The sequence below is a fragment of the Phragmites australis genome, chromosome 16 (assembly GCF_958298935.1).
Source record: "Phragmites australis chromosome 16, lpPhrAust1.1, whole genome shotgun sequence".
Classification (NCBI taxonomy): domain Eukaryota; kingdom Viridiplantae; phylum Streptophyta; class Magnoliopsida; order Poales; family Poaceae; genus Phragmites; species Phragmites australis.
The window spans coordinates 25,180,708-25,208,320 of NC_084936.1; the positions used below are offsets into that span (position 1 = coordinate 25,180,708).

Here is a 27,613-nt window from a genome sequence, read left to right on the forward strand (position 1 = left end):
TGCTTGGGAACAAATTCATGTTGTGGGCTATGACAGTTCCAGGCTTTCTATATATGCATATTTGTATATGGCCTATGACAAGTATGTAAAGTTCTTATTTCTACCAATGCTAAATGTAGTCAAAGTGCAAGATTATGGATTCCTTCATCTTCAAACACCATTAAATTTTAGTATTTGTAAACTACTTACAATCACGTGAGTATTGATCTTTGAAATAGGAGCCTTGGACGCATAGCTCTTCTCCTCTGTGTAACGCTTCTTTAATGGAAATAGATTTTCATCTCATGTGATTAGGGTTGCTTATTCGACGTGAGGGCAAGCTTGTCTTCAAGATTAGACTTCTATACAGGTTAGTGCATGCAAAACCTCTCTCAAGATTTACCTTTGGTCTATGTTTTTGGTTCTCTGAAACTTTCTAATTCATATTCAGTTAACAACATTTGTTTTCTATGTGGAGAATTGGACAATTTTACATCTAATTTATTTAAGTTGTATTTAAGTAACAGTTAGTTTGCAAATTGTAATGTGTTCATTGTTCCACATTTGTAAGATAATGTTGTATGCATATTGGCATTCCTGATGTTGAGGGTTGAAAAATTGAAAAATGTTTTCTTTGTTGCATTGGTTCATTTGAGCTAAATTGTAGTTTTGTCCATCCACAGATTCTTCTATGCAGGAGGAAGGAGCAGCATCAGGATTGATCTCCTCATTTTAAACTACATGATATTCATTTTGGATCAAGAGCTAGATGTGAAAGAAAAAAAATACAGTGTGCATTTGAACCTATTATGTTTATTAGACTTAATAGTTGTAAGAGAAGTAGAGAATACGGTGAGTGATGTTGTTTACCTTCAAGAGGTACTGTTGTAAGAGATTGTATGCTACATGTTAAATGGAACAACTTTTTGGTGCAACTATGGTGACTAAATGATTTTGTTGATTGTCTTGCATGAATGGAATTTCATTGTATCGAAGAAACAATGCTATGAATATATTACAGAAAAACTATTGTAAATTGTGCATGAACATGTAAATTATAAACTAATTCTGTATAGGGGAAAGTGATCATCAGTGTCGGTTCCTTATTATGAATCGGTACTGATAATCACTGACTATCAATGCTGAGTAATCAGTGTCGGTTTAAAAACCATCACTGATGGAATTTTTGAGCCAGCAATGATGACTATTTTTGTACTAGTGCGAGTTAGTGTGAAGTTCTGGGTTCAGCTTGGAAGGAAGCCTTCGGTTTTGGTTTTCTCATGAAATCCGAAATTTCGGGTTAGTCATTTGTTCCAGGTTCAACCTGGAAGGAACCTTTCGGCTTTGTTTTTCTCTTGAAACCAGAAGTTCTAGTTTTGGACCGGAAGTTCCGAGTTTGTTTAACTTGTGGATAGAATAACAGTTGTAATGGTAACTTTTTGACCGAAGTCGAAGTTTTGACTTAGGACCCAGAAGTTCTGGGTTAGACTAGAACGCTCTGTAACGGTTAGTTTTTAGGGGTTGGGTATATATACCCTCATCGTCCCTTTTGAGGGGGTTGTTGCTTTTGCACGAAAGAGACAACCTTTAGATCCAAAAACACTTACTCCCACCTCCCTTTAGCTTGAGCTTTGTAAAGATTTGTGGGTTGGATTGTGAGAGTAAGAGATTGAGTGAGTATAATTCCCATCTTGAGCACTTGAGTCCGTGAGCAAGTCGATTCATCGTCAGATTTGTTACTCTTGGAGCTTAGAGCTCCTAGACGGCTATGCGTTGTTTGTGAGCACCCAAGCTTGTGGTGTGCCACAAGAAAGTTTGTGAAGGTCGTGATTTTGCCTCCGAAAGGGAAGAAATCACATAGTGACAACCAAACTCGATCTTTATGATTGCTTGGTGAGGTAAAGGGTTGAGAGAGACCCAGTTCTTTGGAGCTCCTCAACAAAGACGTAGGAACCTCATTGGAGAGGTCCAAACTTTGGTAAACAAATCATTGTCTCCTTCATTGGGTTTTCTTTATTAAGAACTTGTTTCTTTTTGTTCATTTCATCTTACATGGTCGATCTCTTCATTAGTAAAGCTCTAGTTAAAATAGATTGGTTCCATAGATAAGCAGCTTCCTCATGAACTCGTGGATTTGCATTACAAGTAATAGAATTGAATAGGGATGGTTAAAGTTTAGTTTTTCTCTCTGTCACCGGAATATCCGAATTGAACCTGAAAGTTCCCGTTAAGGTTGGAACTTCCGGTTTTACTATTTTCCGCTGCAAATTTAAATTTTAGATAAATGCCTATTCAACCCCACCTCTAGGCGACATCAAGGGTCTTTAACACATCCCAGAATGCATAATCGAGCATCAGAAGCATCATATTTGAGTATGAGTATTGTGTATTTTGGTTAAGGTGAAATTTAGTGATTTTCCTTGGATTTTTTGGGAATTTAATCGATGCCATAAAAATTTTCTAGAAGATATGCAAGTAACCAAATTAGGAGAATTTTAGTTTAATTTCCACATTGGCTTTGAGAGTGAATCCAATTCGAGTGGGTTCATCAATTATAGTTGTTGTGCAAAAATTCTTACAATTTTTTGGAGTGCTAGAACACCACTTATGGATTTAAAAAGAATAGGAAAAACAAATGGCTAAAATTAGAAAAGGGACACTTACCTGTGGGCCCGCATGAGCTGAGCTAGCTTCACCCTTCTTTTCTCCCTCAGCTGCAATAGCTCACTCAGTCACTCACTCTCACTCTCTCCCTCTCCCAAAAACACTCAAAGGGGAGAACACACCTCTCCCTCTCTCCACCCTCAAATCTCCCTCAAGAAGTTGGATTTCAGGTATGCATGCTACATCATCGCTTTCCATCCATCCAAGAATTCCGTGCTTGCACGGAGGATTGATGTCGTTCTTGATCTCTCTTTTGGTTGAAGCAACGAGGAGCCAAGGCGTTCTTCTTCCTCTAGCTTTTTCCTCTCTTGTGCCCAACTCGACGTCTACCACCCCCAACAAAGACTTGGGGTAGGTTCCCTAGAAGCCCATGGTGGTGTTGCATGCGATGGATTGGGGTATAGTTGAGCATTTGAGCCACATTCTTGTGCTCGCGAAGCGCCGTCGTGTTCTTCGTTGCAAAGGAGCGAATATGAGGGAAAAGGTTTACAATGAGCACTTGTGTTTAGCTCGTAGGGATAGCCAATGAAGTTAGAATCCATGCTTTAGTGCAAACACACACTCATGTGAAATAGTTTTGACATCTAAGTTGAATAGGCCAAGGAATCGATACAAACTTAACCATGTTAGTTTGGTTGGATGTTCCGACTGTTGGATCAGAACTTCTGATTAGTTAAGAAAAACACCAACCCGAGAACCCCTTAGTCACGAAAACTGGAAATTCAACCACCATCGGAAATTCCAACCCTAACATCGAAAATTCCGATTACATAATAAATAATAAATAAAATTAGCAACCCGATAATCTAAATGTTTCAAATTTTCAAAAGGTCCGACCAATCGGAAATTCCAATGTTACCAGAATGCTCTCATGTTAGGGACTTCTTTTCTTTTGCGTGTTAATGTGGTTTATCTTAGTGTGCTACATCTTCACTCATGCATAAATCTTGGAGCATACCTCATAGCATTGATCATGTTAATTGCGATGCATCGTCTTCCTTTTTAGCGATCAACAAACCGGAGGGCGACGAGGGTATTCTCGAGGCAGGGCTTGATTATGTTGTTGAGAACGAACCTACTGAGTACCAAGGCAAGCATCTATACATACTTCATCTTTACTTTGGATCATTACAATGTCTAATTTTATAAGTTATCGCTATATATATGTCATGCATTTTTAGCAAGTTGTTTTTGAAAATCTGGTATAACCTATTTTGTTGCATGTGTTCCTACCTTGATATATTGTTGATCTCCATCCTTGTAACCTGGGTATAACCATGTTAATGTATAACTTAAAATTTTATCCAAAATACTTAGCAATGCACAGATTATCGGTAGAAGTCAAGTAGTGGTTCTTCCATCGTTCGTGAGCTATAGCGCTTAATTATTGTTCACAATGAAAATAATGTTGGGATGATAAGATATGAGGATAAGACAAGATTTGGGAGAACATTAGGGATGGTTTGGAAATGGAGTCTCGAAGGTCGTAGGCCCGCCTAGGTCGTTTAAGCACCGATCATTGGTGTCGTTTCCTTAAACACTTTTCGTACTTTTCACATATCTGAATATAGTAAAAATGAGCCAAATACCTCTAGTAGCCGTGATCTTTTGGGCTTGAATATCTATGTGTCGGAGGATTAACTCCTGTCGTAGGGATCCCGAGAGACCCCTTTTTAGAGATTCGGCCGGGGGGATGATCCTGAATAAGTTCATCGGAGAAATAAATGGAAATGGAAGTAAATGCATCAGCCGGTGGTGGGGGATGATCGACCTAGTACAAAGGGAAGTAAATGCACCGGAGTTTAGACAGGTTCGGGCCGCACGGGGGCGTAATACCCTACTCCTGTATGGATGCAGTAACTTATCCTGAGGGGGATCCCTCAAGGATGTATCTGGTTACAAGAATATAGTGTCTAACTAAGAGCTTGAGGCTCCTTGTTCTTCGGCAGGAGCTCTGCTCAGGCTTGCTTGCAATGTCTTCGTCCGTTGGCTTGGTTCGTTGTGTGGTTAGTCTTCTTCGTCTGGGTGTCTCAGTTGACCGCTTGGGCTTTTTTTTTCTCTCTCTGTATGCCGATCCTTTTATGCACTCGCCGGCCGCGACATACCCCGAACGGGAAGGAAGGGGCACAAGTTCCAAGACGCCACGACTGAGAAAGGCGTCATCATTTCCTCTGGGTGAAGTGACTGGGGCGGTGGAAAAAACGCGGAGCGCGTCCGGTCACTTGTCACTGTGGGCGCCCTGGCGACGGGCGCCGTTGAGAGGGCCCACCGGGCAGCCACAGAGGCACCCGGCGTGCCCGCCCTGTCTTGTTCCTCTGCCACGGCAGGGCGGCAGGTGAAACGCCTTGATCCTGGCGATATTATCCCGAGACACACCGGATGATACGGGATGGGACCCGTGCAATTAATGGCCACACGCCTCTCTGCCAAAGCATGGCAGGGACTGACATTGCTGCGGGAGCAGTTGGGGATGTCAGGCCGCGCACGCCCATTAAATGCGGCCTCGGACCTCTGACTGGTTGACACCTCATCGGCGGGCCCCTCAGGGGCCCTTCTGGGTCGTCGGGGCACCGAGTGCTCGGGGGTACTGTTTACCTCCCCGAGCACCCTCTCCCGAGAATGCCTACCCTTACCCTCGGGGTACCGGGCGCTCGGGGGCACTGTTTACCTCCCCAAGCACTCTCTCCCGAGCACTCTCGCACGAACCTTCGGGGAACCGAGTGCTCGGGGGCTGCCACGTGCAACCCGAGCACTCTCTCCCGAGCACTTTTGCACTGACCCTCGGGGAACCGAGCGCTCGGGGGCTGCCGCACGCAGCCCCCCGAGCGCTCTCTCCCGGAACTTAGCTCTTCTGATCGTCGGGGGACTAGGGTGCTCGGGGGTGACCAGGCACCTCCCCGAGCACTTTCTTCCCGGTACTTGGACTCTGCGGGTCATCGGGGAACTGGGGTGCTCGGGGACCAGAGACTGTGGCCCCGAGCACCTTCTCCCGGAACTTAGATTTTCCTCATCCCGTAGGAGGGACCTCGCGGGATGGTGACACGTGGCGGACGGCTGGCCTGGCCTCGGGACTCAGGGACCCCCGGTTCCTGATACACCGACACTATGTATGAGCGGGAGGACTTGTAGAAACACTTGAGGTTGTTCCGGGAGTAGACCTAAGTGCCTCCGCACCGAGAGGCGCATGTTCTAAATGGTCAGGATTTAATTGGGAAAGGTTATCACATGTACCCCCTCTTGCAATTTGATTGGTTGCATAAGTCACATGGTATCATATCGTGTGGGTAAAGAAGTACCTCTTGCAGGATGTAAAATCAATTTGAATTGCCGTACTCTCGGTCATAAGCATGCTTAGTGTCAATCCGCAACAACGTAGAGTTTCTGATGATTGGATGTATGAATTGGTATGTGATGTGTTGGGAGTTAGCCCGAGTATGTCTATGTTGATATGAGCATGCACTTATGATGGTTATGTTCATACTTATGTTCTCATGATGGTAGTATAATTTTGAGATATGTTAGGTGCTTGCATTCGTAAGTCAATAAATTGATTTTGCGTATAAATTCATTTAACCTTGTAGCTTATTCCTTGCTACTCAATTCAATTGTATTATCTTTGGAGTCGGGTTATTATATATACACAATATGAGTAAGTTCTGCGAGTACCTTCGTACTCGTGTTGCTATCGTTGAGTTTTTACATGTGAGAATGAATTAGTGCATGACTACTTCATGACTATCGATATCAATGACGGGCAAGAGTAACGGTGTGCTACTCGTTGTGGTTCAGTAGTGCCTTACGGAAAATGGCACTAACTATTTTGTTGTTTTAGATCAAATTTCCATTGTGTAGTGGCATTAACATGTTAAGATATAAACTTAATGTATTTTATTTATTTTAGTGCTTGTTTATGTCTTTATTGAGAGTCCAGACATGGTTGATTTGCTCTCTCATCTTTTCATTTTAGCAAATAGTAATTTAAATTGTTAAACCTGTAATAATTCTAGAGACTTGTAACATACTTAAATTACTTGCTCTTTGTTATATCTTAATGTGACAAAATTTATTGTAAAAGTGCGTGTTCCGATCTTAGGCATAAAACACATATCGGGATTATCAGAATTAGATTTGTCTTAATCATTTAGCGTATGTGATTGTTGTTGTGAGATGTGAGTTAGCATGTGACATATCAGAAAACGAACGTATGCTAGCTCTTATCTTATTAAATGATTGTCTAATTTAATTAATTCAAGTATAATTTAGACGGTTCTTATAATGTTCTAGTATTAAGCAAAATTTGGTAACTTGCACCCGTTAGATAGACCAATAGTTCGGGTCTCCCAAATATCTACGCTGCACAAATAATGCGGAATGGCGCTTAGAAGTTTCACAGTAACCCTGAAGAAATTTTCCGCTCTCCTGACGTTAGTATCCGCGTTAGGTGGCTTCCAAAATTCCAAAATCTTTTGACATGCTACGTGCCTCGTTCTCGCTCGGGATTGTTTGATGATTTCCATCTTTGATTTGGTCGTGCAGAGCTGTGATCACTGATTCAGATTTCTTAACCACCAGTAGTTAGATTTTTCGTCCAGGAAAAGCTTGACTCAGAGCATAAGCTGGCATTGAGTTGAAGGATGTGTTTACGTGAGGTATCCTGTGAACTTCCTTTGCCCAGGGGCGGACCCAGGCCAATGACAGGCTGAGCTTCAGCCTGAGCTATGGGTCTAAATTATTCTTTATTTACTGTAGAAATAGCAGTGTTTTTTAAGATTTGATCTAAATTTGAATGGATCAGCTTGGGCTTAACTCTGGGCTGGTTCCGCCCTTGCTTATGCCCCTAAAGTAAACCACGCTGCAGTCAGGTGATGGAGGTTGAACTTTTTAATTTGCAGTGACACTCAATTTCAAAATAAAATTTCCTCTATCACTGTTATCATATTTCAAACCGGCTGGTATTCTTCTTCACTTGTGTCTCATCTTTTATATGCTTGTGTTCCTGCCTCTGAAAATTGTGGACACTAGCAGCTGGCGTTTAGTTGCTAATCGACCCTACGCAGAGAGAAAATAGAAATATCTGCTCTAGGATAAGGGTAATATATGCTTGCTCTAGGATAAGGGCAAGTGAAGCGAGTTCGTCGGATTCGATCTCCCACTTGCACATAACGTCTTCTAAGACAAGGGCTAGTCTCTATAGTCTTTTAAGGTAATATATTATGACACCAACAAGTTAAGATTAATTTGTTTTAGCGAACTAGTTGAGATTAATTTTCTTAGCGGACCAGCTAAGATTAGTTTATGCAAAGAACTGCTGAAGCAAATGATTGATTTGGTTAAATTAGCCAATGAAAACCGTCTTGTGCTTGCTTGCTTGCTAATGATTTTTCTCTACCCTTGTACTCGATTTGATTATCTTTTTGGTATTCCATAATCAAGTTTCAGCGTGACAGGGTGGATCCATAAGAAATTCAGCTGGAAATCATATAGGCTTGTATAAGCATCAAGCTCTCAAAGCTCGAACTGTTCAATCAGCTAGAATGGATTAGGGGCATCAATAATTAATACAGTACTTTCACAATAATAATAATAATAATAAAGATAAACAAATTTCAACACTGACTGGAACCAAGGTTTACGTTACCAACCGGAGCTCGATTACCGAGCTCCGGTGGTAACCGAAAAATCGCGATTACCGATTACCGCGGTAACTGCTTGAATTTTCAAAAAAAATGGACAAAATTCATTTGAATAAATTTAAAATTTGGGGAAAAATCGTGATTTTAGCGCTCGGTAACCGGTTGAATTGGACCGGTTACTGAGCGGTTTTTACGATTTATCGAGCGGTTTTCTCGAATTTTCTGTATTGTCGGTAACCTCTCAGTTTTCTCGGTAACCGTTCGGTTTTCTCAATTTATCGAGCGGTTTTCTCGATTTTCAGTGAAGTTCAACAAAAAAACTCAAAAATTATATCAATCTTATAAAATCAATAACTAATTCATCTGAGCTTCAAATCAAGTGAAATAAATTTTGTTGGTTTCCTTGTAACATGATCTACATGATAAAAGTATTTATACTCATAAAAAAGTTCAAAATTTTCTGTGAGAAAATGTATTTGTTAAACCAAGTTAAATACATAGTTTACTCTTTGCTAATCGAAAAATCATAAAACTAATTTTGTTAGTCTTCTTACATGATCCTATGTCTTTTAAAAATACATGAACTCATGAATTAGTTATTGTAACATGCAGGATTGTGTAAATATATTGCGACTAGATTAATTCATAACTGACCCATCACACCTCAAAAATTAGTGAAACCACTTTTATTAGTTTATTTATACTATGATTTACGTAGAAAAAATAATATTAGACATGAAAAAGTTAATTACAGTTTTGTTTCTTAACATATTCACTTTATGCTTGTGAACTTTGTAAAAACCATAGAGAAATTAATAAAACTCTAAATAAAGTGAAATCAATTTTAAAGATCCTCTTAAGATAAGTTCTATACAAGAAAAATATGTGTTTGCATGTTAAACTTTTTCTTAATATTAGTTAATAACTGAGCGGTACGCTTTAACTTTTTTTCATTTTTTTTTCAAATTTTCTCCCTATAGAATATGATGCAAAAGACATTATTTTTGAAAAAAAAATTCACAGAAGGTCTTATAATTGTGTCTAATTTTTTTAGGATTTTTTTTGAATTTTTTTGAATTTTTTTAAAAAAAAATTTGAATTCAAATTTGGTTACCGTCCGGTTTCTGAAACCAAGCCAGACCGAGATGTTCAATAACCGTCGGTTTTTGGAACCTGACTGGAACAGAGGATTGTAGGATACGTTCTGTGAAGCTTCTACGTCACAGTTCAGGGGCGTACTTATAGCATTATAGGGCAGTGGCGGACCCAGGGCCCGGCGACCCTGGGCACCCGCCCGGGCTCCACCCCGACTCGCCTCTTTACTTCTATACAAGCTATAAGTAAATTAGTGATTTGGATCGGTCAAATTTTGGACAAAACACAACTTGTACGGGCACGGTCTGTATTTAGCCCAGGCTCACTGAAATCTCTGGGTCCGCCACTGTTATAGGGTAACTAGTGGAAATCTTCAAACACGTACGTGTCAAAGCATTCGAGGACCAAAGGCCTCGACTGCAATGCAATTTCAAACTCGTAACACAATCCAAGACGTATTTACAGAGTAACTGGATGAAGACAAAAGACAACCTGAGTGCGTGCAGAAAAGACTTGGGCATTAAAAGACTACCCGCTCCAGTCACAATATTCGTTTTGAAGTGGCACAGTATCCAATGAGTACCTTTAACAAATATGTTTTACTATAATATATTTATAAAATTAAATAACTTTATGAGGTTAAAAAATATTTTTAAGATAAATCTACACATGATTTTAATATTTTCAAACTAGATATTTAAGTTTGATAGCCAAAGTGGTAGCATCAGATTATTTGTGAACTTTATCAGATAAATTCACCTGTCCTGAATGGCCTGGCAAATTAGAAAATGCCAATAACCCACCACTTAAGCTTGTAGTCTATTAAGGCTCTAAAACTTAGCCATTAACCCCACTCGACTGAACTTAGCATTGGGTTATAGGTGGAAAATTCCCACCGTTGATTCCTAAAGAAAGGTACAAAACAGGTTCTTTTTTTGCGGTTGGGTACATGAGAACAGGTGATCATCAACATATCGGCTAGATATACAATCCTCTATCAAAACATCTACCCTACACAGACATTATCCAAGAGGAACTTGAACATTCATCCTCTACGTTGAAGGGGCACCAAACGCCCATGTATACTATGGAGTATGCATACAACCTACAAAAGTGCAACTTCTGGAAGGATCTTCCTTCAACTTCACGATGCCAATGCTTGGTTATTTGCGTGTAGCCTTGCAGTTCCATTTGCACCAGATAGTCATTGAAAGAATCTTTTAAATGAAATAAACCCCTCCTATGTCTTGTTCCGAAACACTACAAGATACAAATGACTCAGAAAATCGTAATGAAATAATTAGAAGCCAAAATAAAAACAAAGGAAAAAGAACCATCCCAGGGGTGAATTTGTTACCTACACTTTACAGGAAAGACCATCAGAAGTATATTCATGTCCATCTGTACATGGTCAGCTCATTTCACCAGGTCGCTTCTCGAACTAACTGTCTCTAATAAATCTTCGCTGCTGCCTTCAGCGACTTCCATTTCCTTCACCTTTTCTAGCTGCCTGAGGAGATCTAACCTCTCAGGGGCATATGTGGATGGGATCTACACAATAACAAAGGCACAATTATATATACAAATTGTAACAGTGCAGAAGTAATGACTGGTGAGGGGTCATAGACTACAAACCATTGAAGGTACATATCTCTGGATGAAAGCCAAAATAGCAGCATGACCAACAGCGGTAACCTGGGGAAAAAAGCAATTGTTTACAATAATCTAAGGATGAACATATATTGTCATGGGCGAGAGTTAAGGTAGGTGCAGCACGAGTTTAGTAGACATTATGTCAGGAGATCAAGTTTTGCCATTTAATGAGCAGATAAGTTTGGTAGGAGTTGGATTTGATTTGGTTAGGAGATAAGTTTGATTTAGTTTCCAATTCAATAGGAGATAAATTTGGTAAGTTAGGATTTAGAGTTGATTTAGGATTGTAATCTCCCCTCTCTACATAAAGAGGCAGTCGTGCATCATTGTAAGCAAGCAAGAATAATTAATCTAGTCTCCTCTAATATTCTAAGTCTCTCTCATCTATTGTCTAATCTCTCATCCCTAACAGCTGACGCCGCCCCGCTATCCTCCTGACGGATGTTTAACCCCGTTATGATCTAAGTATCGTAACATAAATGCACTCAATGCAATATTCACAAGTCAAGAAATATGATTATGTCACCCTTGGAGCACAGAATAAAATACTTGGCCATGGCAATTTGGACACCAAATAAGGCCCACAGTCAATGCGGATGAGGTAAACAGTTCACAAGATTACACCACCCAAATTGAAAACAATAATGTGGATCTGTATATAAAGCCTTGTTCAGGAGAGAGAAATAAAGTACAAGAAAGACTTACTGGCAGAAGCATGAGTATTCCTATAGGGACAACAGATGCCAAATCCGTCAGGGTTCTTTGAAGAGCCTGTTTTTCCTTCTGAGTTAGTTCATCCCCAATAAGAGCTCTTCTTAGCAAATCCGTAGCAGCACCGGTATCAATTGCTAAGAGTTGTGTCCCTTGCAACACAGTCTGTGCAGAAAAAAAAAAGAAAAAGAAAACGAGGATTTTAAATAACTAATATAATGGAAGTAACTATATTGTGATGAGGCCCTGTTGGTGGCAGACATTTTAATAACCATTTAGATTGTTTGAGCCCCCTACTAAAATAGCTCACAATGGTATCATGAATGCCTTTAAGCATCATTATCATGTCTCAACAGAATAAGGAAAGCTAGTTAAGCCGGAGAAATGAGCAGTACCAAATTTTTGCTATAATATATATACATGTTTCTTACTTCTATGGGACCAGTTAAATTAAATTTCAATGGCCATACCGTCGTTGTCTCCTTGACCTTCTCCACTGACTTGGTTATAACATTTTCCTTCTTGCTAACCAGATCAGAAGGCATTGGCGCAGCAGGCAATGCCAAAGTTGTTTCATCTGGGACATCCAACACCTGCAAATAGACAATTCTTTCAAATTGACAAAACTTTTCAAACAGTGAAGCCAGTCATTATGGTTAAAAGCATAGCCAGAATATGATACATAGCTAAGAATGAAAGGAAAGCTACGTTCTAGAAAAAAAAAAGGAATGAAAGGAAAGCAATTAATCTAATAATATTTGCTAGCTCGAATACCGATAAAAATTATCATTTGCTATTTATAACATCTATTAAGCAAGCATACCTCCTCCTTTTGAGCATCATCTTTGCTCTTCTGAACTCTCTTTTCTAACTCAATTAGCTCACGCCTTAACTGTTCAAAGCGGAGGATGTCGTTTGGCTCCATGTCTTTCTTCTCCACATTGGTAACAGCACCCTTCAACAAGAATAAGGTGAGAATTGCATTAGATTAGGAACATGGTGCAACAAGACATCTTTTGAGATAACTTAGATGGTATTCTTCCAAAGATCAATTTTGTTTTTAGTGATCAACTAGAGCCAGAGTGTCTGGCCGGTTCTGTTCACTAAGCAATGATGAACTTTGCAAATCCTCCAATGCTAAATGTGACAGCTCGAACACTTCAAGCAAAATTTCACGTTTGCAGCTATTCATATAATCATGTTTCTCTTCCCTTTTTCCCTTTTTTCTATTGTTTAGTGTGTTATTAAATGAACTGAAATACAAATGGTACAAATTCATACATCTTGATCTGCAACTTGAAGTACTGGCTCAACTTTCCTTCCAGAAGTCCTACCAAAGAAGTCCCAAAATGGACGTCGCTTGTTATCCACCCTAACAAGAGAAATAGCAAAAAACGGGCAGGTTTATTCACCTCCCTGAAATAACCATATTGCAATTAGTTACAAGAGATACCACCTGTTCGTTGATTTTAGTGGTACTGGAGTCTCATTAGCCTTGCTACCTGTCTTTCCACGTCCTTCCTCTGCCGCAGGTGATAATGGTCCGTTACTAGCATTAGCCTAGTCAACCACAAAAAGACTTTAGTACAGTTATCATGATTGTAAACAAATAGTTGTACCAACCTGTAATACAATCCAGTATACAGTTTGGGATCAAGTCACCAACTGGTACATTGTATGCACCTTCTACTATGGTGGACACAAGACCACAGCAGGACTTTAGGAACTAGGAGACTTTGCTTAACTCATCTTTGCATGGTTTTATCGGTGCACCTCACCCTTATATAGTGGGTGTGACCCTAACAATAATATCTAGTGCGGTCTTATCCAAGTAACTAATGCTCTCATCACTAACCAATGAAACTTAGATCTTATCTCCACTAATGAAAACAATGCAAACTAAACCACGTGATACAGTAATCTGTGGTACTGTTTGGGCGTGAGCATTATCCTAATGGGCTGCCCATGACAGGTGGAGTACACTGGAAAGCCATAAATGAAATTTTCCCAATACAGTGAAATATCTTGATAAATTAATGTGATCACATACTCGTATTGATGCATGGTTAACCTTAGAAGCAAAATGCATGTCTACTAAAGTATTGAAACAAATGAAAGCCAGAGAAGCTAAAGCAAACCTCCAGAGATTCGGCTTTTGCTCGAAAGGATGCCTCAAGAAACTCAGCTTCTTTATTCAGTCTTCTGATCATTTCAAGATCAGAGCATGCAGCCTTTAGATCCTCCTTACCAGAGTTAGAACTGGAAACGTGCAATTCTTGAAGTAAATTTTCTAACTTAACCAAAGCTTCTTCAACACTTTCAAGTGACTGCAAAAATTGAATGTAATTTCATCAACACTTTAACAACAGGAGATATCATCTATTCAGAGGCAAATATCATTGTAAAGTTAAAATAAGCGCATCACACAACTATGCACAATACAACTCAGAGAAACCAATAATTTATGCTTTTTAGAAAGTCTGACATAGGGAACAGAAAATTGTCCCTAACATAACAATCTGTAAAAGGGAAATATCAAATTGTACAAGATCTACTGTTGCTTAAAAAAAGAAAAAGGGAAGCAATCCACAAGTGATGCCCATCCAACATATGTCCATCCTTTGAGAGAACACAGAGAGGGACTGTAGCTCTATAAGTTTTTTTTTTTCTCAAACAAGTAGGAGAGCTGCGTATCATCTCATTAAGAAAGAACAACAACAAAACCCGCACACAGCAACCTCAACACACACCCACACACGCAAACTCTAAACTGAACTGATTACATGGTGTGCCGCCGAACTAAAGAAACAACCAACTACCATGCCCCAGAGGCACTACACTCCTCCGATCAGCTACACCAGACCGGATGCCCCTGCTCCACACCATAGCCGAGCCTCCTCCCAAGCTCTTCTCAAAACTCGTTGTACATCGGGGGTTGCACCATCGAACACACACTCATTTCAGTGTTTCCATATAAGCCACGCTCCCAAGAGTATGAGTGAGTTGAACCCATTCCTCACATGCTTGTCGAACCGTTTGCTTGTTTTCACCCACCAATCACTGAAGATATCGTCTTGTTGTGGTGAAAGATCAAGGAGATGAAGATGTTGAAACAAGGAGAACCAAACATGCCGTGCAAACATGCATGAAACGTGGATGTGGTGCATTGATTCCTGATCCTGATCACAAAGAGGGCAAACAGCAGGGTGTGGCAATCCTCTCCGGGCCAAGCGGTCAGCCGTCCAACATCGATTATGGACCGTCAACCAAAGAAAAAAATGGCATTGCTTCGGCGCCTAGGATTTCCATATGAGCTTCCAAGGCTCAAAATGGACAGCCCTATGGAAGAAGACCTCATACGCCGATTTGAGTAAATTCCTGATTCGGAAAATTTCCAACGATGTTCATCCTGAGTATCCGGTTGCAACGTAACCTCGGAAAGTATGTCACATAGCTCCAGATATTCCACAAGGGCAACGACCTAGAGAGGGCCCTGTATATCGCTCACCCATTTGAGGTCTGTCAAAGCCTCCTGTACTGTACGCTTCTTGGCAGATCTCTTGGAGACGAGAGCTGACAAATGGGGAGCTAAATCAGCAACAGACTTCTCATGTAACCATCTCAGTCCAAAACAAAGTTGAAGCCCCATTACCAACAATAGACACCACTGCAACAGAGAACAAGGCACTCACGTTTGTGTGAACCTGAATAGGGAGAGTGGCCTGAATAGGGAGAGTGGCCCAAGGTTTATCGGCTGCGTCTTATGCAGCCATAACCATCTCATGCGTAATGTCCAGCTTAGTGTCGTTAGGTCATGGATTGCCAAACCGCCAAGCTCCCTTGGACGACAAACTTCCAGCCACGAGATCAAACAATGACCTCCATTTGCTTCTTTTCTGCCCCTCCAAAGAAAAGCCCTGTGAATCTTATCTATGGCTTTAACAGCCCACTTTGGAAGATCCAAACCAATGGCGTGGTAGACCAGGATTGAAGTTAGCACAATCTGGACCAATGTTAACCTCCCTGCCCGGGTCAGAAGCCCTGCTTTCCATCCTGGAAGCTGATCTGCAATTTTATCAATGAGGGGCTGAAGTTGTGCTTTTGTAAGCTTTTTGATTGATAAAGGCAAACCGAGATAAATACATGGGAACTCCTTGATTTTACAGGGGAGGTGAGCATGCACCACCGTGATCTCAATCCCAGTGCATTGTATTGGCATGACGCTGCTCTTTTGGATGTTTGTTCTAAGACCCGAAGCAGCCCCAAACACATTCAGGATATCTCTTATCACTCCAATGTCGCATCCTGCCGGCTTCAAAAATATGACCACGTCATCCACATAAGGAGACAACCAGTGCTTGATACTCCGATTAGAAAGTGGCTGCAGCAGACCTTCCATTCTTGCCTTGGTGATGATCGCATTCAGCACATCCATAACAAGTATAAACAGCATGGGAGATAATGGATCTCCTTGTTGCAACCCCGTCGATGACGGATCTGTTCACCGGGAATACCATTTAGCATTACCCTTGTAATTAAGGCTGGACCAAAAGCTCGAAGCTCGCGAGCTAGCTCAGCTCGTGTCTGTCTCAGCTCGGCTCGTTCCAAAATCTAACGAGCCGAGCCAAAGTTTCAGCTCGTTCAGATAACAAGCTGGCTCGAGCCAGCTCGTGAGCTGCTCACGAGCCAGGGAGGTGGCCCAGGCTGCTAATTTCCCTCTTCTCTCCTCTCTTTTCAGCCCGAGTCAGCAAACCTCCTTGCTCCTTCCTGCTCAGTTCAAGGCCGGCCCGAGCCTCCCTTTTCCTTTTCTCTTCTCACCGGCCTAAGCCCAGGCAAGCACCCCCTGCCTTCTTCCCAGAGCCGCACGAATAGAGACCGAGCCGCACACGCCTAATCTCCAAGTTGTAGCCACCCTCTCCTCTCTCCCCCAACTGAATCCGCTCGAGATTGATCTCTTCTATATCTCCGATCACCAAATCGAATTTGTTCTATCCCAAATCTAACGACCCGTGCTTTGAAGATTGCCCTGGCCACGCGCCGTTGAGCTTTTGTTTGTTCCGGCTATGCCACTGAGTTGGCCGCCGACGTGCATGGCCGAAGCTGCCGCGCCGGCGTTGAGATCATTTTTGCAGGTATGTCCGCCATGGGTCGTCGACGGAGTTGCCATGGCGAGGGCGCAGTCCAGCTCGAACCACCGCAGGCCCTTGCATCACTAGTCGGGCCGCACCTCGGGGCCAGGCCAGGGTGGTACCGGCCACGGCCATGCGGGTCAGGGTTGTTGAAGGCGCCGACGAAGCTATGGCGAGAGCGGGTCAAGTGCTGGTACACCACGAGGAAGCTGTAGAGCAACACACACGACTCAGAGACAAGCACGAAGAGCTTGTTGCCGGTGTCCAGCGGCGCGTTCGCCAGCAGACGTTGCTCTGCGTCGAGCAGCGCAACTGGCTCACGAGCCAAATGAGCTGGCTCGAGCTTTTAACGAGCCCAGCCGAGCTAGTCTTTTTGCTCGTTTCGCTAATGAACCAAGCCAAGCCAGCTTGTTATATTAACAAGCTGGACCGAGCCGAGCAGACCTGGCTCGTTGGCCAGCCCTACTTGTAGTTGTTGCTAGTAGGCCGCACATCAAATTGTGCCATATCGCACCAAAACCAAGTTGTTGAGCACCTCTAACAAAAAGGACCAAGAGACTGAATCAAACGCCTTTGAGATATCAAGCTTGAGGAGGATGTGAGGCTCCTTTTTTTCATGCAGCAGCCTCGCCGTCTACTGGACTAAAAGGAAATTATCTTGTATACATCTCCCATTCACAAAAATGCTCTGATTACAGGACACCAAATGTTCCAATCGACCAGCAAGACGATTCGACAACAATTTTGTAAGCAACCTAGCAAAACTATGAACAAGACTAATAGGTTTGTAGTCCTTGATCTGAACAGCATCACTCTTTTTTGGCAGCAAGATTATGAAGGCGGTGTTCAACAACCGAAGATTCGTGACATTACCTCGATAAACCTCATGTAAAGCTGACATAATATCAGGTTTGATTATTGCCCAGCTCGTTTTATAAAATCTTCTATCAAAGCTGTCAAGCCCTGGCGCTTTATCAGAAGGCAGCTTCTTAACAGTCACCCAAACCTCCCCATCCGAAAACGGAGCGTCCAATGAGGAAAGACCAAGGGACCACAGTGGCAACTCATCAAGCCTCAATGTGACCTCACGCTGTGCAGGCGTACCAAGCAACCTTCAATAAAAGTCGAAAACAACCTGAGCTTGTCTTCATGCTCCGTGAGGATCTGATCACCAGAGATCAATTTCAGGATGAAGTTCTTGCGCTTCCAGTGTCGAGAATGGAGATGGAAAAACTTGGTACTATTAGCATCACCATCTTTGAGCCATATCAACCGTGAACGAAGTAGCACCATTGTGCGTTCCAAAGAGGCCAGACCAAGACACATCTTCAGATTGTTGCGCAGCTAAAAAATAGCTCAAGTTCCGTCAGCTGTCTTGAGTCCTGCGCAACCTCCAGCTGATGATGAATGATCTCCCTTGCCAATTGATGTTGTGAACGAATGTGACCAATTTTCCTCTGGCTCTAACTCTGCAGAGCTTTTGTGAGCGCCTTAAACTTGACCAATAGTGTCTCAATCGGACAAGCTCGTGGTTCCACCTCTGACCACACCTGTGAAACCTCTTCCAAGAAGCCATCAATCTTGGGCCAAAAAGCTTCAAAATGAAAACAGACTTTGCCCGCAGCATTGTTCTGTAACCCAAACAATAGAGGGCAATGGTCTGAGGTTTCCGTTGCAGCACTTTGCAACAAACAGTTTGGAAACATTTGCTCCAAAACAGTGGTACAAATCACCCGATCGAGCTTGACCACAGTGGGAGATTCACTCTCGTTCGACCAAGTATATTTGCGACCGAGAAGAGGAATTTATTTCGCTCTAAATCATCTAGCAAGCTCTATAAGTCATCTCTCAAATATGAAATTGTCTCCTACAGATATGCGGGGTTACATAGAAATAACTTAAGAGACAACTAAAAGTCTTAAATATTTTGAAGGGTCAAATACAAACAACGTAGAGACAACCCAATGGAGAGGTTGTCTCTAAATTTTACTGGAGGCTTAGGCAACATACAATGGTGTCACCTCAACTGTCTTTTGGCATTGTTTTTTTCTCGAACACGCAAGAGAGTTGCATGTCATTATATTAAGAAGAAAATGACCCAGTTTATAAGGAAAAACGAGTCCAAAAACCATAACAAGCATAGTACTACAACCCGCGGAGTCCAGCTCGCGCGTAAGATAAAGAAAGAAAGAAACCCCAACCCCTAAACAACCGGACAACAAAGGTCGGCTTAGCAGCATAAAACCTAGCGACTACAGAAGCGGCGCCCACACCAAGCAACGCAACTCCACAAGCAGCTAAGTCCAACTAGCACCTCGACCAGAACAACCCTACAACTTAAACAGGCGGAGCCCAGCTCCCACGCCTGACTACCTAACCGATGGCGACCTGGGACATCAGGACAAAGCCACAGCCTCGATGCGCCGAAAGGTGCAGGGAAGCTTCATCGAAAAGCAACAGAGGATGGTGTGCGTTGCAAGGAATACCACCAGATGTGAGAACAACAACGGAGGGATACTCCGAACCGAGGGAGAAGTTTCAACGCGACGCCTCCAGGGAGGTAATGACTCCCGCAGGTGTCACCGTCGACGGCAATGGCATGACGCCAGCCAGGGCTTTTGCCCAAAAACTTCCCCAAACCACGAAGCACCCCGAGAGCCAAGAGGCTCGATGGGTAAATTAGCCAAAGACCTGCAAGAAAACAAGAGCACGACGGCCCGAGCAACACACCACCATCAAGAGACGACCAACGGCGACACACAGCATGGCCGCCAGGTTTGCATCGACAACGGATGGTCACCGCAAGGAGCACAGGGACAAGCGAGGAACTGCCCAACGCGCAGTTGCCACCTGCGCCATGGCTGGCAGATGGAGAGCAGCCAGCAGTAAAAAACGACCACCGTCTAGAGAGAGCCGGGGAGCACGACGACCATCCGGGCAACAGCCCACCGCCAGCAAGCAAGGGGCCACGCAATCCTCTCAAGCCCGCAGCCCGCCGCCGGAGGCGACGGACAGCAACAGGTGGCAAGAGGCGGCAAACGCACAGGCATCCACACGATTCCGACCAAGAAGAGCAGATCCAGCGAACACACGCACGGATCCGGCCCGAGCGGCAACCATGCTGGCGGATCGTCCCGGGGAGAGCGCGATGAACAACAGGAGCGGGGAGGGGGAAAGGGGAGGGGCGGGGGGACGGAGAGGGTGATGGAGGGAGAGGGGAGGGGAGGGGTGGCCGCGGCGTCCTGGCTTCAGAGCCGCCGCTGGCTGCCGCCGCCGGCAGCGACCGGATCTAGCTCGTTTTTTGTGGGTGTTGGGCTGGGGGTCTAGTCGCCCCCCGAGTCGCCAGAGCAGGCGATGCCGGGGGGGGTTCTTTTGGCATTGTGACATTAGCAAAATCCTACATAGAGGGAGAATGAGGGGAGATAATGTAGGACCATCTCAGAGATTTGTAGGGTCACAAAGAGATTTTAAGTCATCTCTAAGATGGCGTGGAGGCTAACAACCTAAGAGACAGCACCAATGTACACGCCCTTAGAGACAACACCATTGCACATGCCCTAATGGACGTTATGTTTTGCATGTATGAACAGATCACATGTACAAACTACTGCATCTCATTGTCTGCACAGCATTGTATTATAGTAAATTTAACATCTGGGCTTCTAGGTAGGAACATTTGATATAACTACCATTGCTATAATCAATAACGATTTGGAGCATAAATGTATCAAACACGCTAAGAATTCTACCAATAGTACAGAACATACTTTTATAGGCACACGCGAAGCACATTCTACAACAGATACCTTGTCAAAGGAAGCTAACTCTGTCTCGGTAACCGGGTGTTCTTCGGGTTCTGGCAACCCTCGGCCTTTCAACTTATTATTTCTACAACATATTAGGAAATAAACAATACAGCATAAACATCATTTACACAATTGATAAATAAAATAATGCATCCACTAAGTGAAGGCAGAAAAAAAAATCCGAGCTCTTGCTTACTTTGCTATGTCAAGCTCCTTCATGCAGTCACTCAACATGGCATGTCTACCAATTTTTTTACAGATATAAGAAATATTAGTTAGTATTTAAATATCCGTATCTGAAAAAAGGCAAGATAATCATCACCATGACAGAAAGTTAGCATACCCCTTGGACAGGAATCTTGCTGCCTTCACATTTGATGGGTTCTCAAGCCATGAGCTGTACTTGATAAAACTAGTCATCCAATAAGTGCACACATTTAGCATTCTTGATATTACTTCCGCTTTAGGCATTTCTTCTCTACCTTCATTATCAGTTGTTGTAGTTGGCACATCACCACTGTAAAAGGGAAGCCACTCAAGCTCTTCACAGACTACCTGGAGGTGAGAAAGGCGTATGAACACTTAAAACCTGAGTAGCATTAGAAACTCTGTATCACCTGCATACTTACCTCCACATACAACTGATATGAACTAATAGAGGACAACTGTGGATAATACAATACACTTCCGCCAATAAGGTACCTGGATGATTGTAAGCTCATTAAGCTGAACACTAAGGCAATAAAGCAGGCATATCGAAGCTTATATACTGAAACATCATTTCAATGAGAAAGTGGAAAATTAAAATTCACATTGATCATACCTTACAATACCATCAAGTGAATCATCCAAATCAGTAAGACATTTGGATGACAAATACCGTTGTGTGCTTCTGCCTAAAGCAATGAAAAATCCAAATATTGCAAGATCCTTTTCCAGAACCTGCAGTAATGAATAAATAACTATTTTGGATTTGGAGCCATGGAAGAGGTTTAATATGACTATAGCAAAAGATATAAGTTTCAACCTCAATACTTTCACTTGTTGTCAGTCTTGACCATATCTTTTCACGATCAAGAGCACGAAGTAACTGTTTCTGAACCAGATCAATCCAAAACGATATCTCAACTCCATTATCACTGGTAAATTTAGGAACAGCGGCACGAGGACCAAAATTATACAAGAACTCTCTCTGAAGACCAATATCTTTTGTCAAGTTATATGCTTTACTTAGAGGGACAAACTCAAGAAGCATATCCATGAACCGACCAATAATATCAGGAACCATTGAGGAGAACTGCTGACAAGAAACTTTTGTTGATCCAAGCTTTGTGATAGCAGCAAGACAGATCAAACCTAGCATAAGTAGAGAAAGATCACTTTCACTAGTGCTCACTGGCTCGCCTTCACAGCATCTGACAACAAAAAGAAGAAAAATACCCATGAGTCTTGTATTAGTTATTGACCATGAGCATGTTATAGTCTAAACAAAAGTATTAAACGTACATTGATGTTGCAGGGTTAACCCGTGGATCATTTTCAAAAATGTTCACAAATGTTCTCACCACCAAAGGATTTTGAACAGAAGAATACCATTGATATAATGTAGGTTCCCTTTTAGTCAACTCATTCTTGATAACAGTCTCTAGAGAGCTGAGCAGGCGGGACACACTGCAATCAAATCAAATATCATTAAATAAGCACACAAGAAAAGCCCTATAGCTTCGATACTGATGAATCCAACGTCGCACTACGAGTAAAAAGAATCAATACGGAAGAAGATACATATTCATCTCCATTTATGCAGCCACTAACCAAAATCAAAATGTACTATGAAACAACACATTTTTTTTGTGGGCATCATACTAAAAATAAATTTATTCTTAATTAATGCAGCTTTGGCAGAAATTTGCGTGTTAAGTCAGCACATGCAAGACACCTGATAACTCTTTTTCCTAACTATATGTACCAACAGAACCAGAACCAAGGCACCAAGTATATTTAATTTCTGAATCATGTGAAGACCATATCAATTGATATTAAGATCATTCCACCTAACCACGTCTTGCTGTCCACTCCTGCCATAAATACTCTGGTTATGTGAGTTTGGCTGTTTGGTAATTGAATCCATTGCCAAACTACTTCTGGATCAATGAAATGTAATACAGCCTAACATTGTAGGCCTCAGCAGTAACTTTGTTTCTTGCTGAGAGCAAATATTCAATTGACATCCAAACTTCTGAAACCAATCAGTCAACAAATGGAGGAGCATACTTCTATCAATCAAATTTTAGATGTAAATCAACTTATAAAATAGAGATTTGTTCCAAGCAAACTTTGATGCACAGAAGACTTTGTATTTAAAACAAATGAATTTGTTTGAGGACAACTTTTGAGCAACAAGACGTGAAGTTAAAGGCAAAAGCTAGAGGGCTGACCTCCTTTGAACAAATACATTAATATCTCTATCTCTGCCATTCCCTCGAGATGAAACATCGATAACTGCTTGCAACAATAAGTCCACAGCAGCCTGCAAATAGCTTTTATAAGATTTCAGAGGAAAGAAGATATGGATGTCATTGTAGTTTTGGACTCCGCAGCTACAATGAAGTATATTGAAGATACCCCTGTAAGAACTAAGGAACATCAATTCAAAGCAAGTTCAGTTGTGGTGCTTGGCTCTTGGCTCTAAGATGATTAAAAAGTGGCAGCATCTTCACACGAGATAAAGAAAAACTCCAAGAGCGGTAGTTGCAATCAACCCAGTCGGTAATAATTTTCACTTTTCATTACTTTAATAATGGAGTACCAAAGTTTTTTGGAATGACAAGATAGGAAGACTGCACAGACTCCTCACTTTCTTCATGTGAAGCACAAGGGCAAATGTACCTCAGCAGAATGTTCAGTTCTCTACCTGATAAGACAGTGATTTTATCCATGCATTGTTCTCAACACCGAGCCATGTCTTTGGAAACCAATAGTCCTTTGATGATTTGCGGTGATCTAGGAAAGCCAATTCAATAGACCTCGCAGCATCATGTATTGACTGGACAAGTCCAGAGCTAATATCTTCAGTTTGCAGCGCTTTATCCAATTTCAACCTTATTTCCTCCATGTCACTTATTGAACCAACTTGTGGAACTCCATTAACAGATACACCGTTGCTGTCATCATCAGAAGCCAAACGGATAATGTGAACAATCCTTCTAGTTCTCTGAAAGATTCCCTTCTGGCTCCGAAACTCCAACCATCTAGCACTGTGAATGATCTTGTCACATTCCGATGGTGAGTTCTTCAAGTAGCACTTTCTCTTAGAAATGCGGGGGTGGAACTTTTGAGTCTTTAGATCCACGATGCTTCTGCATACGAATCTGAATCCATATACTTTCTCCAGAGTATAAACCCTCGATGTGCTGCAAACACAACATGCTTGATCCATTAATAATCTGAATCTGAAACAATGCCAATGAACTTCAACTGCACGACTCACATCAACTAGTCCAGCCAATCAAAGTCGGAGGCAAGCAACTATTAACTATTTAGGACAACCGTACCTATATAAACAGTAAGAGCAATATGAAAGCCCGCACAGTGTGTATATCAAGTCGCAACATTCAAGGAAAATTTCAATGTGACAGACCAAGTAAACTAGAAGAACATCCCAATTACCAAGTAAGTTTCAAGGGATTCCTCGTTTCGAAACGAGACCGAAATGTTACAGCCATCGGGTGTACATAACCAAACCCAGTAACGGACTTCGGACTATACACTGGTACAGTTCTCCGGCGACGCACCCCCACCACCACACGCATCCTCGAACTCCACTACCGATTCAACCAAACCCTCTCGATTCCCACCAGCACATTCGCTCAGTCCATCCGCCCACGGGCTAATGGCGACTACCAAATCGTAGCGCCGTACAACGGGCAGACGCGGGACGAGCGGGAGGGAGAGAGCGAGGAGAGCGGACCAACCTGGCGGTGCACCTCGGCTGCGCCGCCACGGCGGTCGCCATCGGCAGCTGCCGCGCAATCTCGCCGGCGGTGGGGTGGGGCCGGCACGGCGGCGTCACGACAAGTGAGAGCAGGGCAAGGCGGAGAGGGATAGGGCTTATATCGGGAGGGCAAGTAGCGGTGGGGAGGAGAGCGAGGTCGAGGAGGAAGAGGAGGCGAGGCGGACAGACGAGGGCCCCGGAAACGATAGGCGCTGGACGAGGCCACCGGTGCCTTCGCCGTGACGCTTCACGGGGACCAGACCATTTCGCGTCTCCGTTTTCCCCTTCTCCACTAGGCAATTCTGTTTTGGCCTCGCGCCCCTGCGATTGCCGCGATTTTTTCCCCTCTCCCTTCTCTTCTTCCCTGAGATCATCTTGTTCTTCTTGGGCCGTTCGCAGATGGCGTCGGCAGGCGGGGACTAAAATTTCATCAAAATATTTGTGAAGAGTAACTTTTCTTGATAGACATATAAGACCTATAGACTAAAAAATGACTAAAATTTCGATGATATTTCACGAATTTCGGTTTCTCACGATGAAAAAAAATTATAAAATGAAATTGAAATCAAAGCTTTTTACCGAAAGCTTACTGCTCTATTGCTGTGACGGTGACTCAAATCGTATGGACTATTGCTTCAGTTGTAGTGGAACAATCACTTGGCACCTTTTTCAGCGAGTAAAATTTTAGAACCATACGTCCATATGGGACGTTTGGAACGTTTCACGTATGCCGCAGAGAGAGATCGTAGCTCTTAACTTTCGGTTGTCTACGCGTGCCGTCTTTAGTAACGCATGTTTGCTCGCAAAGTGTTTTTACTGGTTGATAATAAGATTTGATATTTATAATGGTTATTATAATAATAACTAGTTTAATAGACAATCAGCGATAAGTATATCTACCGATTAATAGTCTCCCATCATGATGAACAGTATTCTGACCGTAGTAATCAGTACTCTGTCGGATGAACAGTAATTCTGACTGGTGAACAGTACTTTATGGCTATGCCAGTGAACGATCAATGACCACGGTTTGTTTCAGCACTTGATCTTCGAACAGGTGTAAGAGCTAATCGGATTAAGTACATGGATCAAAGCATATAGTCTAATTCAAGAAGGTTAAGTTGCAATAAAAGATGTTCGGTATATATATAGGAGTTTTTGTGGTCGATTAGGAAAGGTATGTTAGTTATACGAAATTTGAAAATTAAAAGGCATAGCAGAACTATATTTAAGAGTCTTGTTCGGTTATGTTTGGTTTAAATTAGAAGTCATGATCTCTTACAGCTAAGATTTGCCACCCTTTAAATATGAGAGGGTCATGGTTGATTGAAAAAATCAAGCAATCGATCGAACATAATCTATCTTTCATTTTTATCTCTTTTGCATAACTTTTGTAGTCATGTTCTCTCTGCCTATCTACATTGTTATATGTTCTTGATCTCAACGATCAAAGATAAGTCGTTGGTCATCCGCGCTCCAACGGTGTCCCTCTCGAGCGTGGGTGACGATGAAGGTCCGACAACATAGCATTACGATCGGGGTATCCTGGGTGCAGCTCGTCGGATTATGCACACGAGGTGCTCGTGTGTTGGCACGAGGATCCATATTTTTGTGCCAACAAATTTTGACGACTCTATTGGGGATCGAGTTGTTCGGCTTTCTCCTAGCTAAATTCTAAAGCCTTAGCCATGTCTACTTCGGAGATCAACAAAGATAACATCATTATGGTGTCGTACGACAAGTTGCCGGAAGAGCCACGTTTGGCAATCGAGGCTGACTTGGAACAACGTCGACAACAATTGCTCTCGTGCTATGTAAATACTCGGCAAGGCGTATTCAAAAAAGAAGATTCTTCACCACCTGCCAACCAAAGCCCTAAGGTATAAGCTAATGTGAGCTCTCAGCCCTCTCCTTCTCATCAAGAGATTGCTATTATAATCGATCAATCTGTTGGTGCAACCATGGCTAATAGTGTTAAAAAGATGGTTGATGATATATTGGCTGAGAAAATTCGACCTTTAGTTTTGCAAATTCATGAGGAACAAAATCTGAAAAAACCTGCCACTAGTAATGTTATTGCTCCAATTTTACCTATTGTTGTTGATATATTAACTTAGTGTTTCTTATACGCATTTAAATAATCATCATGATGGCCGAACTAACCTGGATAGTGTTGCACACTTGCACCTAACCATATTCCTTCTTATGCAATAAAAACCGATGTGACACAAAACTCGTATCAAACAACATATGCTAAGCCTTATGCATCATCTTCGGCTTAAGCTTGTAGAGCCGAAAGTTATCCTAATGTGCAAATACCTTATTAACAAACTGTAGCATGTAGTGTTTCACCTATACCACTACAAGGATCGGACATCCCTTATGGGTCGATACCTGAATAAAACTTCACCATACCACCTCCTATCACTTCTTATGTGCCGAACGTACCTACATCACCGCTTGAACCAGTAGCTAATCCTAATCGGCTTGTGGCCGATTATACCGAAATCATGCGAGAGCAAGTAGCTACTGTTTTGAGAGAACAATTTAGCTTAGATGTTAGGAGGAAAGCTCGTGCATATCAAAAGCCATATCCCGAGCACTATGATACAATCTTATATCCTCATGGTTTTAAAGTTCCTGATTTTGTGAAGTTTACCGGAGAGGATGATAGGACAATTAGGGAGCATATAGGCCAATTTCTTGTACAATTAGGTGAAGCTAGTTTCAATGATGTGTTGAAAATTAGATTATTTCCTTTATTATTGTCTAAAACCATTTTTACTTGGTTTATATCTCTTGCTTCTAATTTCTTACATGTGTGGTATCAATTGAAAGAGAAATTTCATGAATATTTTTATAGTGCTGATATCGAATTGAGACTCTCACATTTGACATCAGTTAAGAAAAAATATAATGAACATACCGTTAATTATATTAAGATATTTA

General features: G+C 42.2%; 1 protein-coding gene across 5 annotated transcripts; it reads right to left on the reverse strand.

Moving 5' to 3' along the window:
* Positions 1-10,189: 10,189 nt before the first annotated feature.
* LOC133896167 (uncharacterized) lies at positions 10,190-25,060 on the reverse strand. 5 transcript variants are annotated; one of them, XM_062336718.1, is made up of 19 exons: positions 24,645-25,060; positions 23,585-24,083; positions 23,109-23,200; positions 22,177-22,341; positions 21,698-22,085; positions 21,494-21,612; positions 21,300-21,372; positions 21,014-21,225; positions 20,867-20,911; positions 20,632-20,752; positions 13,874-14,062; positions 13,192-13,295; positions 13,017-13,107; positions 12,559-12,690; positions 12,206-12,328; positions 11,730-11,900; positions 11,007-11,066; positions 10,729-10,922; positions 10,190-10,631 (listed from the first exon to the last, which is right to left on the reverse strand). In XM_062336718.1, exons 1-18 carry the CDS (start codon positions 24,683-24,685, stop codon positions 10,788-10,790), a joined length of 2,760 nt encoding a protein of 919 aa, XP_062192702.1. In that variant the 5' UTR covers positions 24,686-25,060; the 3' UTR covers positions 10,190-10,631; positions 10,729-10,787. The 5 variants fall into 5 exon arrangements, with proteins under 5 accessions (XP_062192702.1, XP_062192701.1, XP_062192699.1 ...); XM_062336717.1 differs by lacking the exon at positions 24,645-25,060 and adding an exon at positions 24,340-24,574 and having other exon boundaries at positions 13,017-13,065; XM_062336715.1 differs by lacking the exon at positions 24,645-25,060 and adding an exon at positions 24,340-24,570 and having other exon boundaries at positions 10,733-10,922.
* Positions 25,061-27,613: the final 2,553 nt, after the last annotated feature.

What these genes read in the sequence shown, in the direction of transcription:
- LOC133896167 (XM_062336715.1), bottom strand. Translation starts at nt 24,482, where the DNA reads ATGCGTGTGGTGGTGGGGGTGCGTCGCCGGAGAACTGTACCAGTGTAT. An exon ending in TAAAATCACTGTCTTATCAG is followed by an intron (nt 23,201 to 23,584) that starts GTAGAGAACTGA and finishes AGCTATTTGCAG; the next exon opens with GCTGCTGTGGACTTATTGTT. An exon ending in AAGGAGCTTGACATAGCAAA is followed by an intron (nt 20,753 to 20,866) that starts GTAAGCAAGAGC and finishes AATATGTTGTAG; the next exon opens with AAATAATAAGTTGAAAGGCC.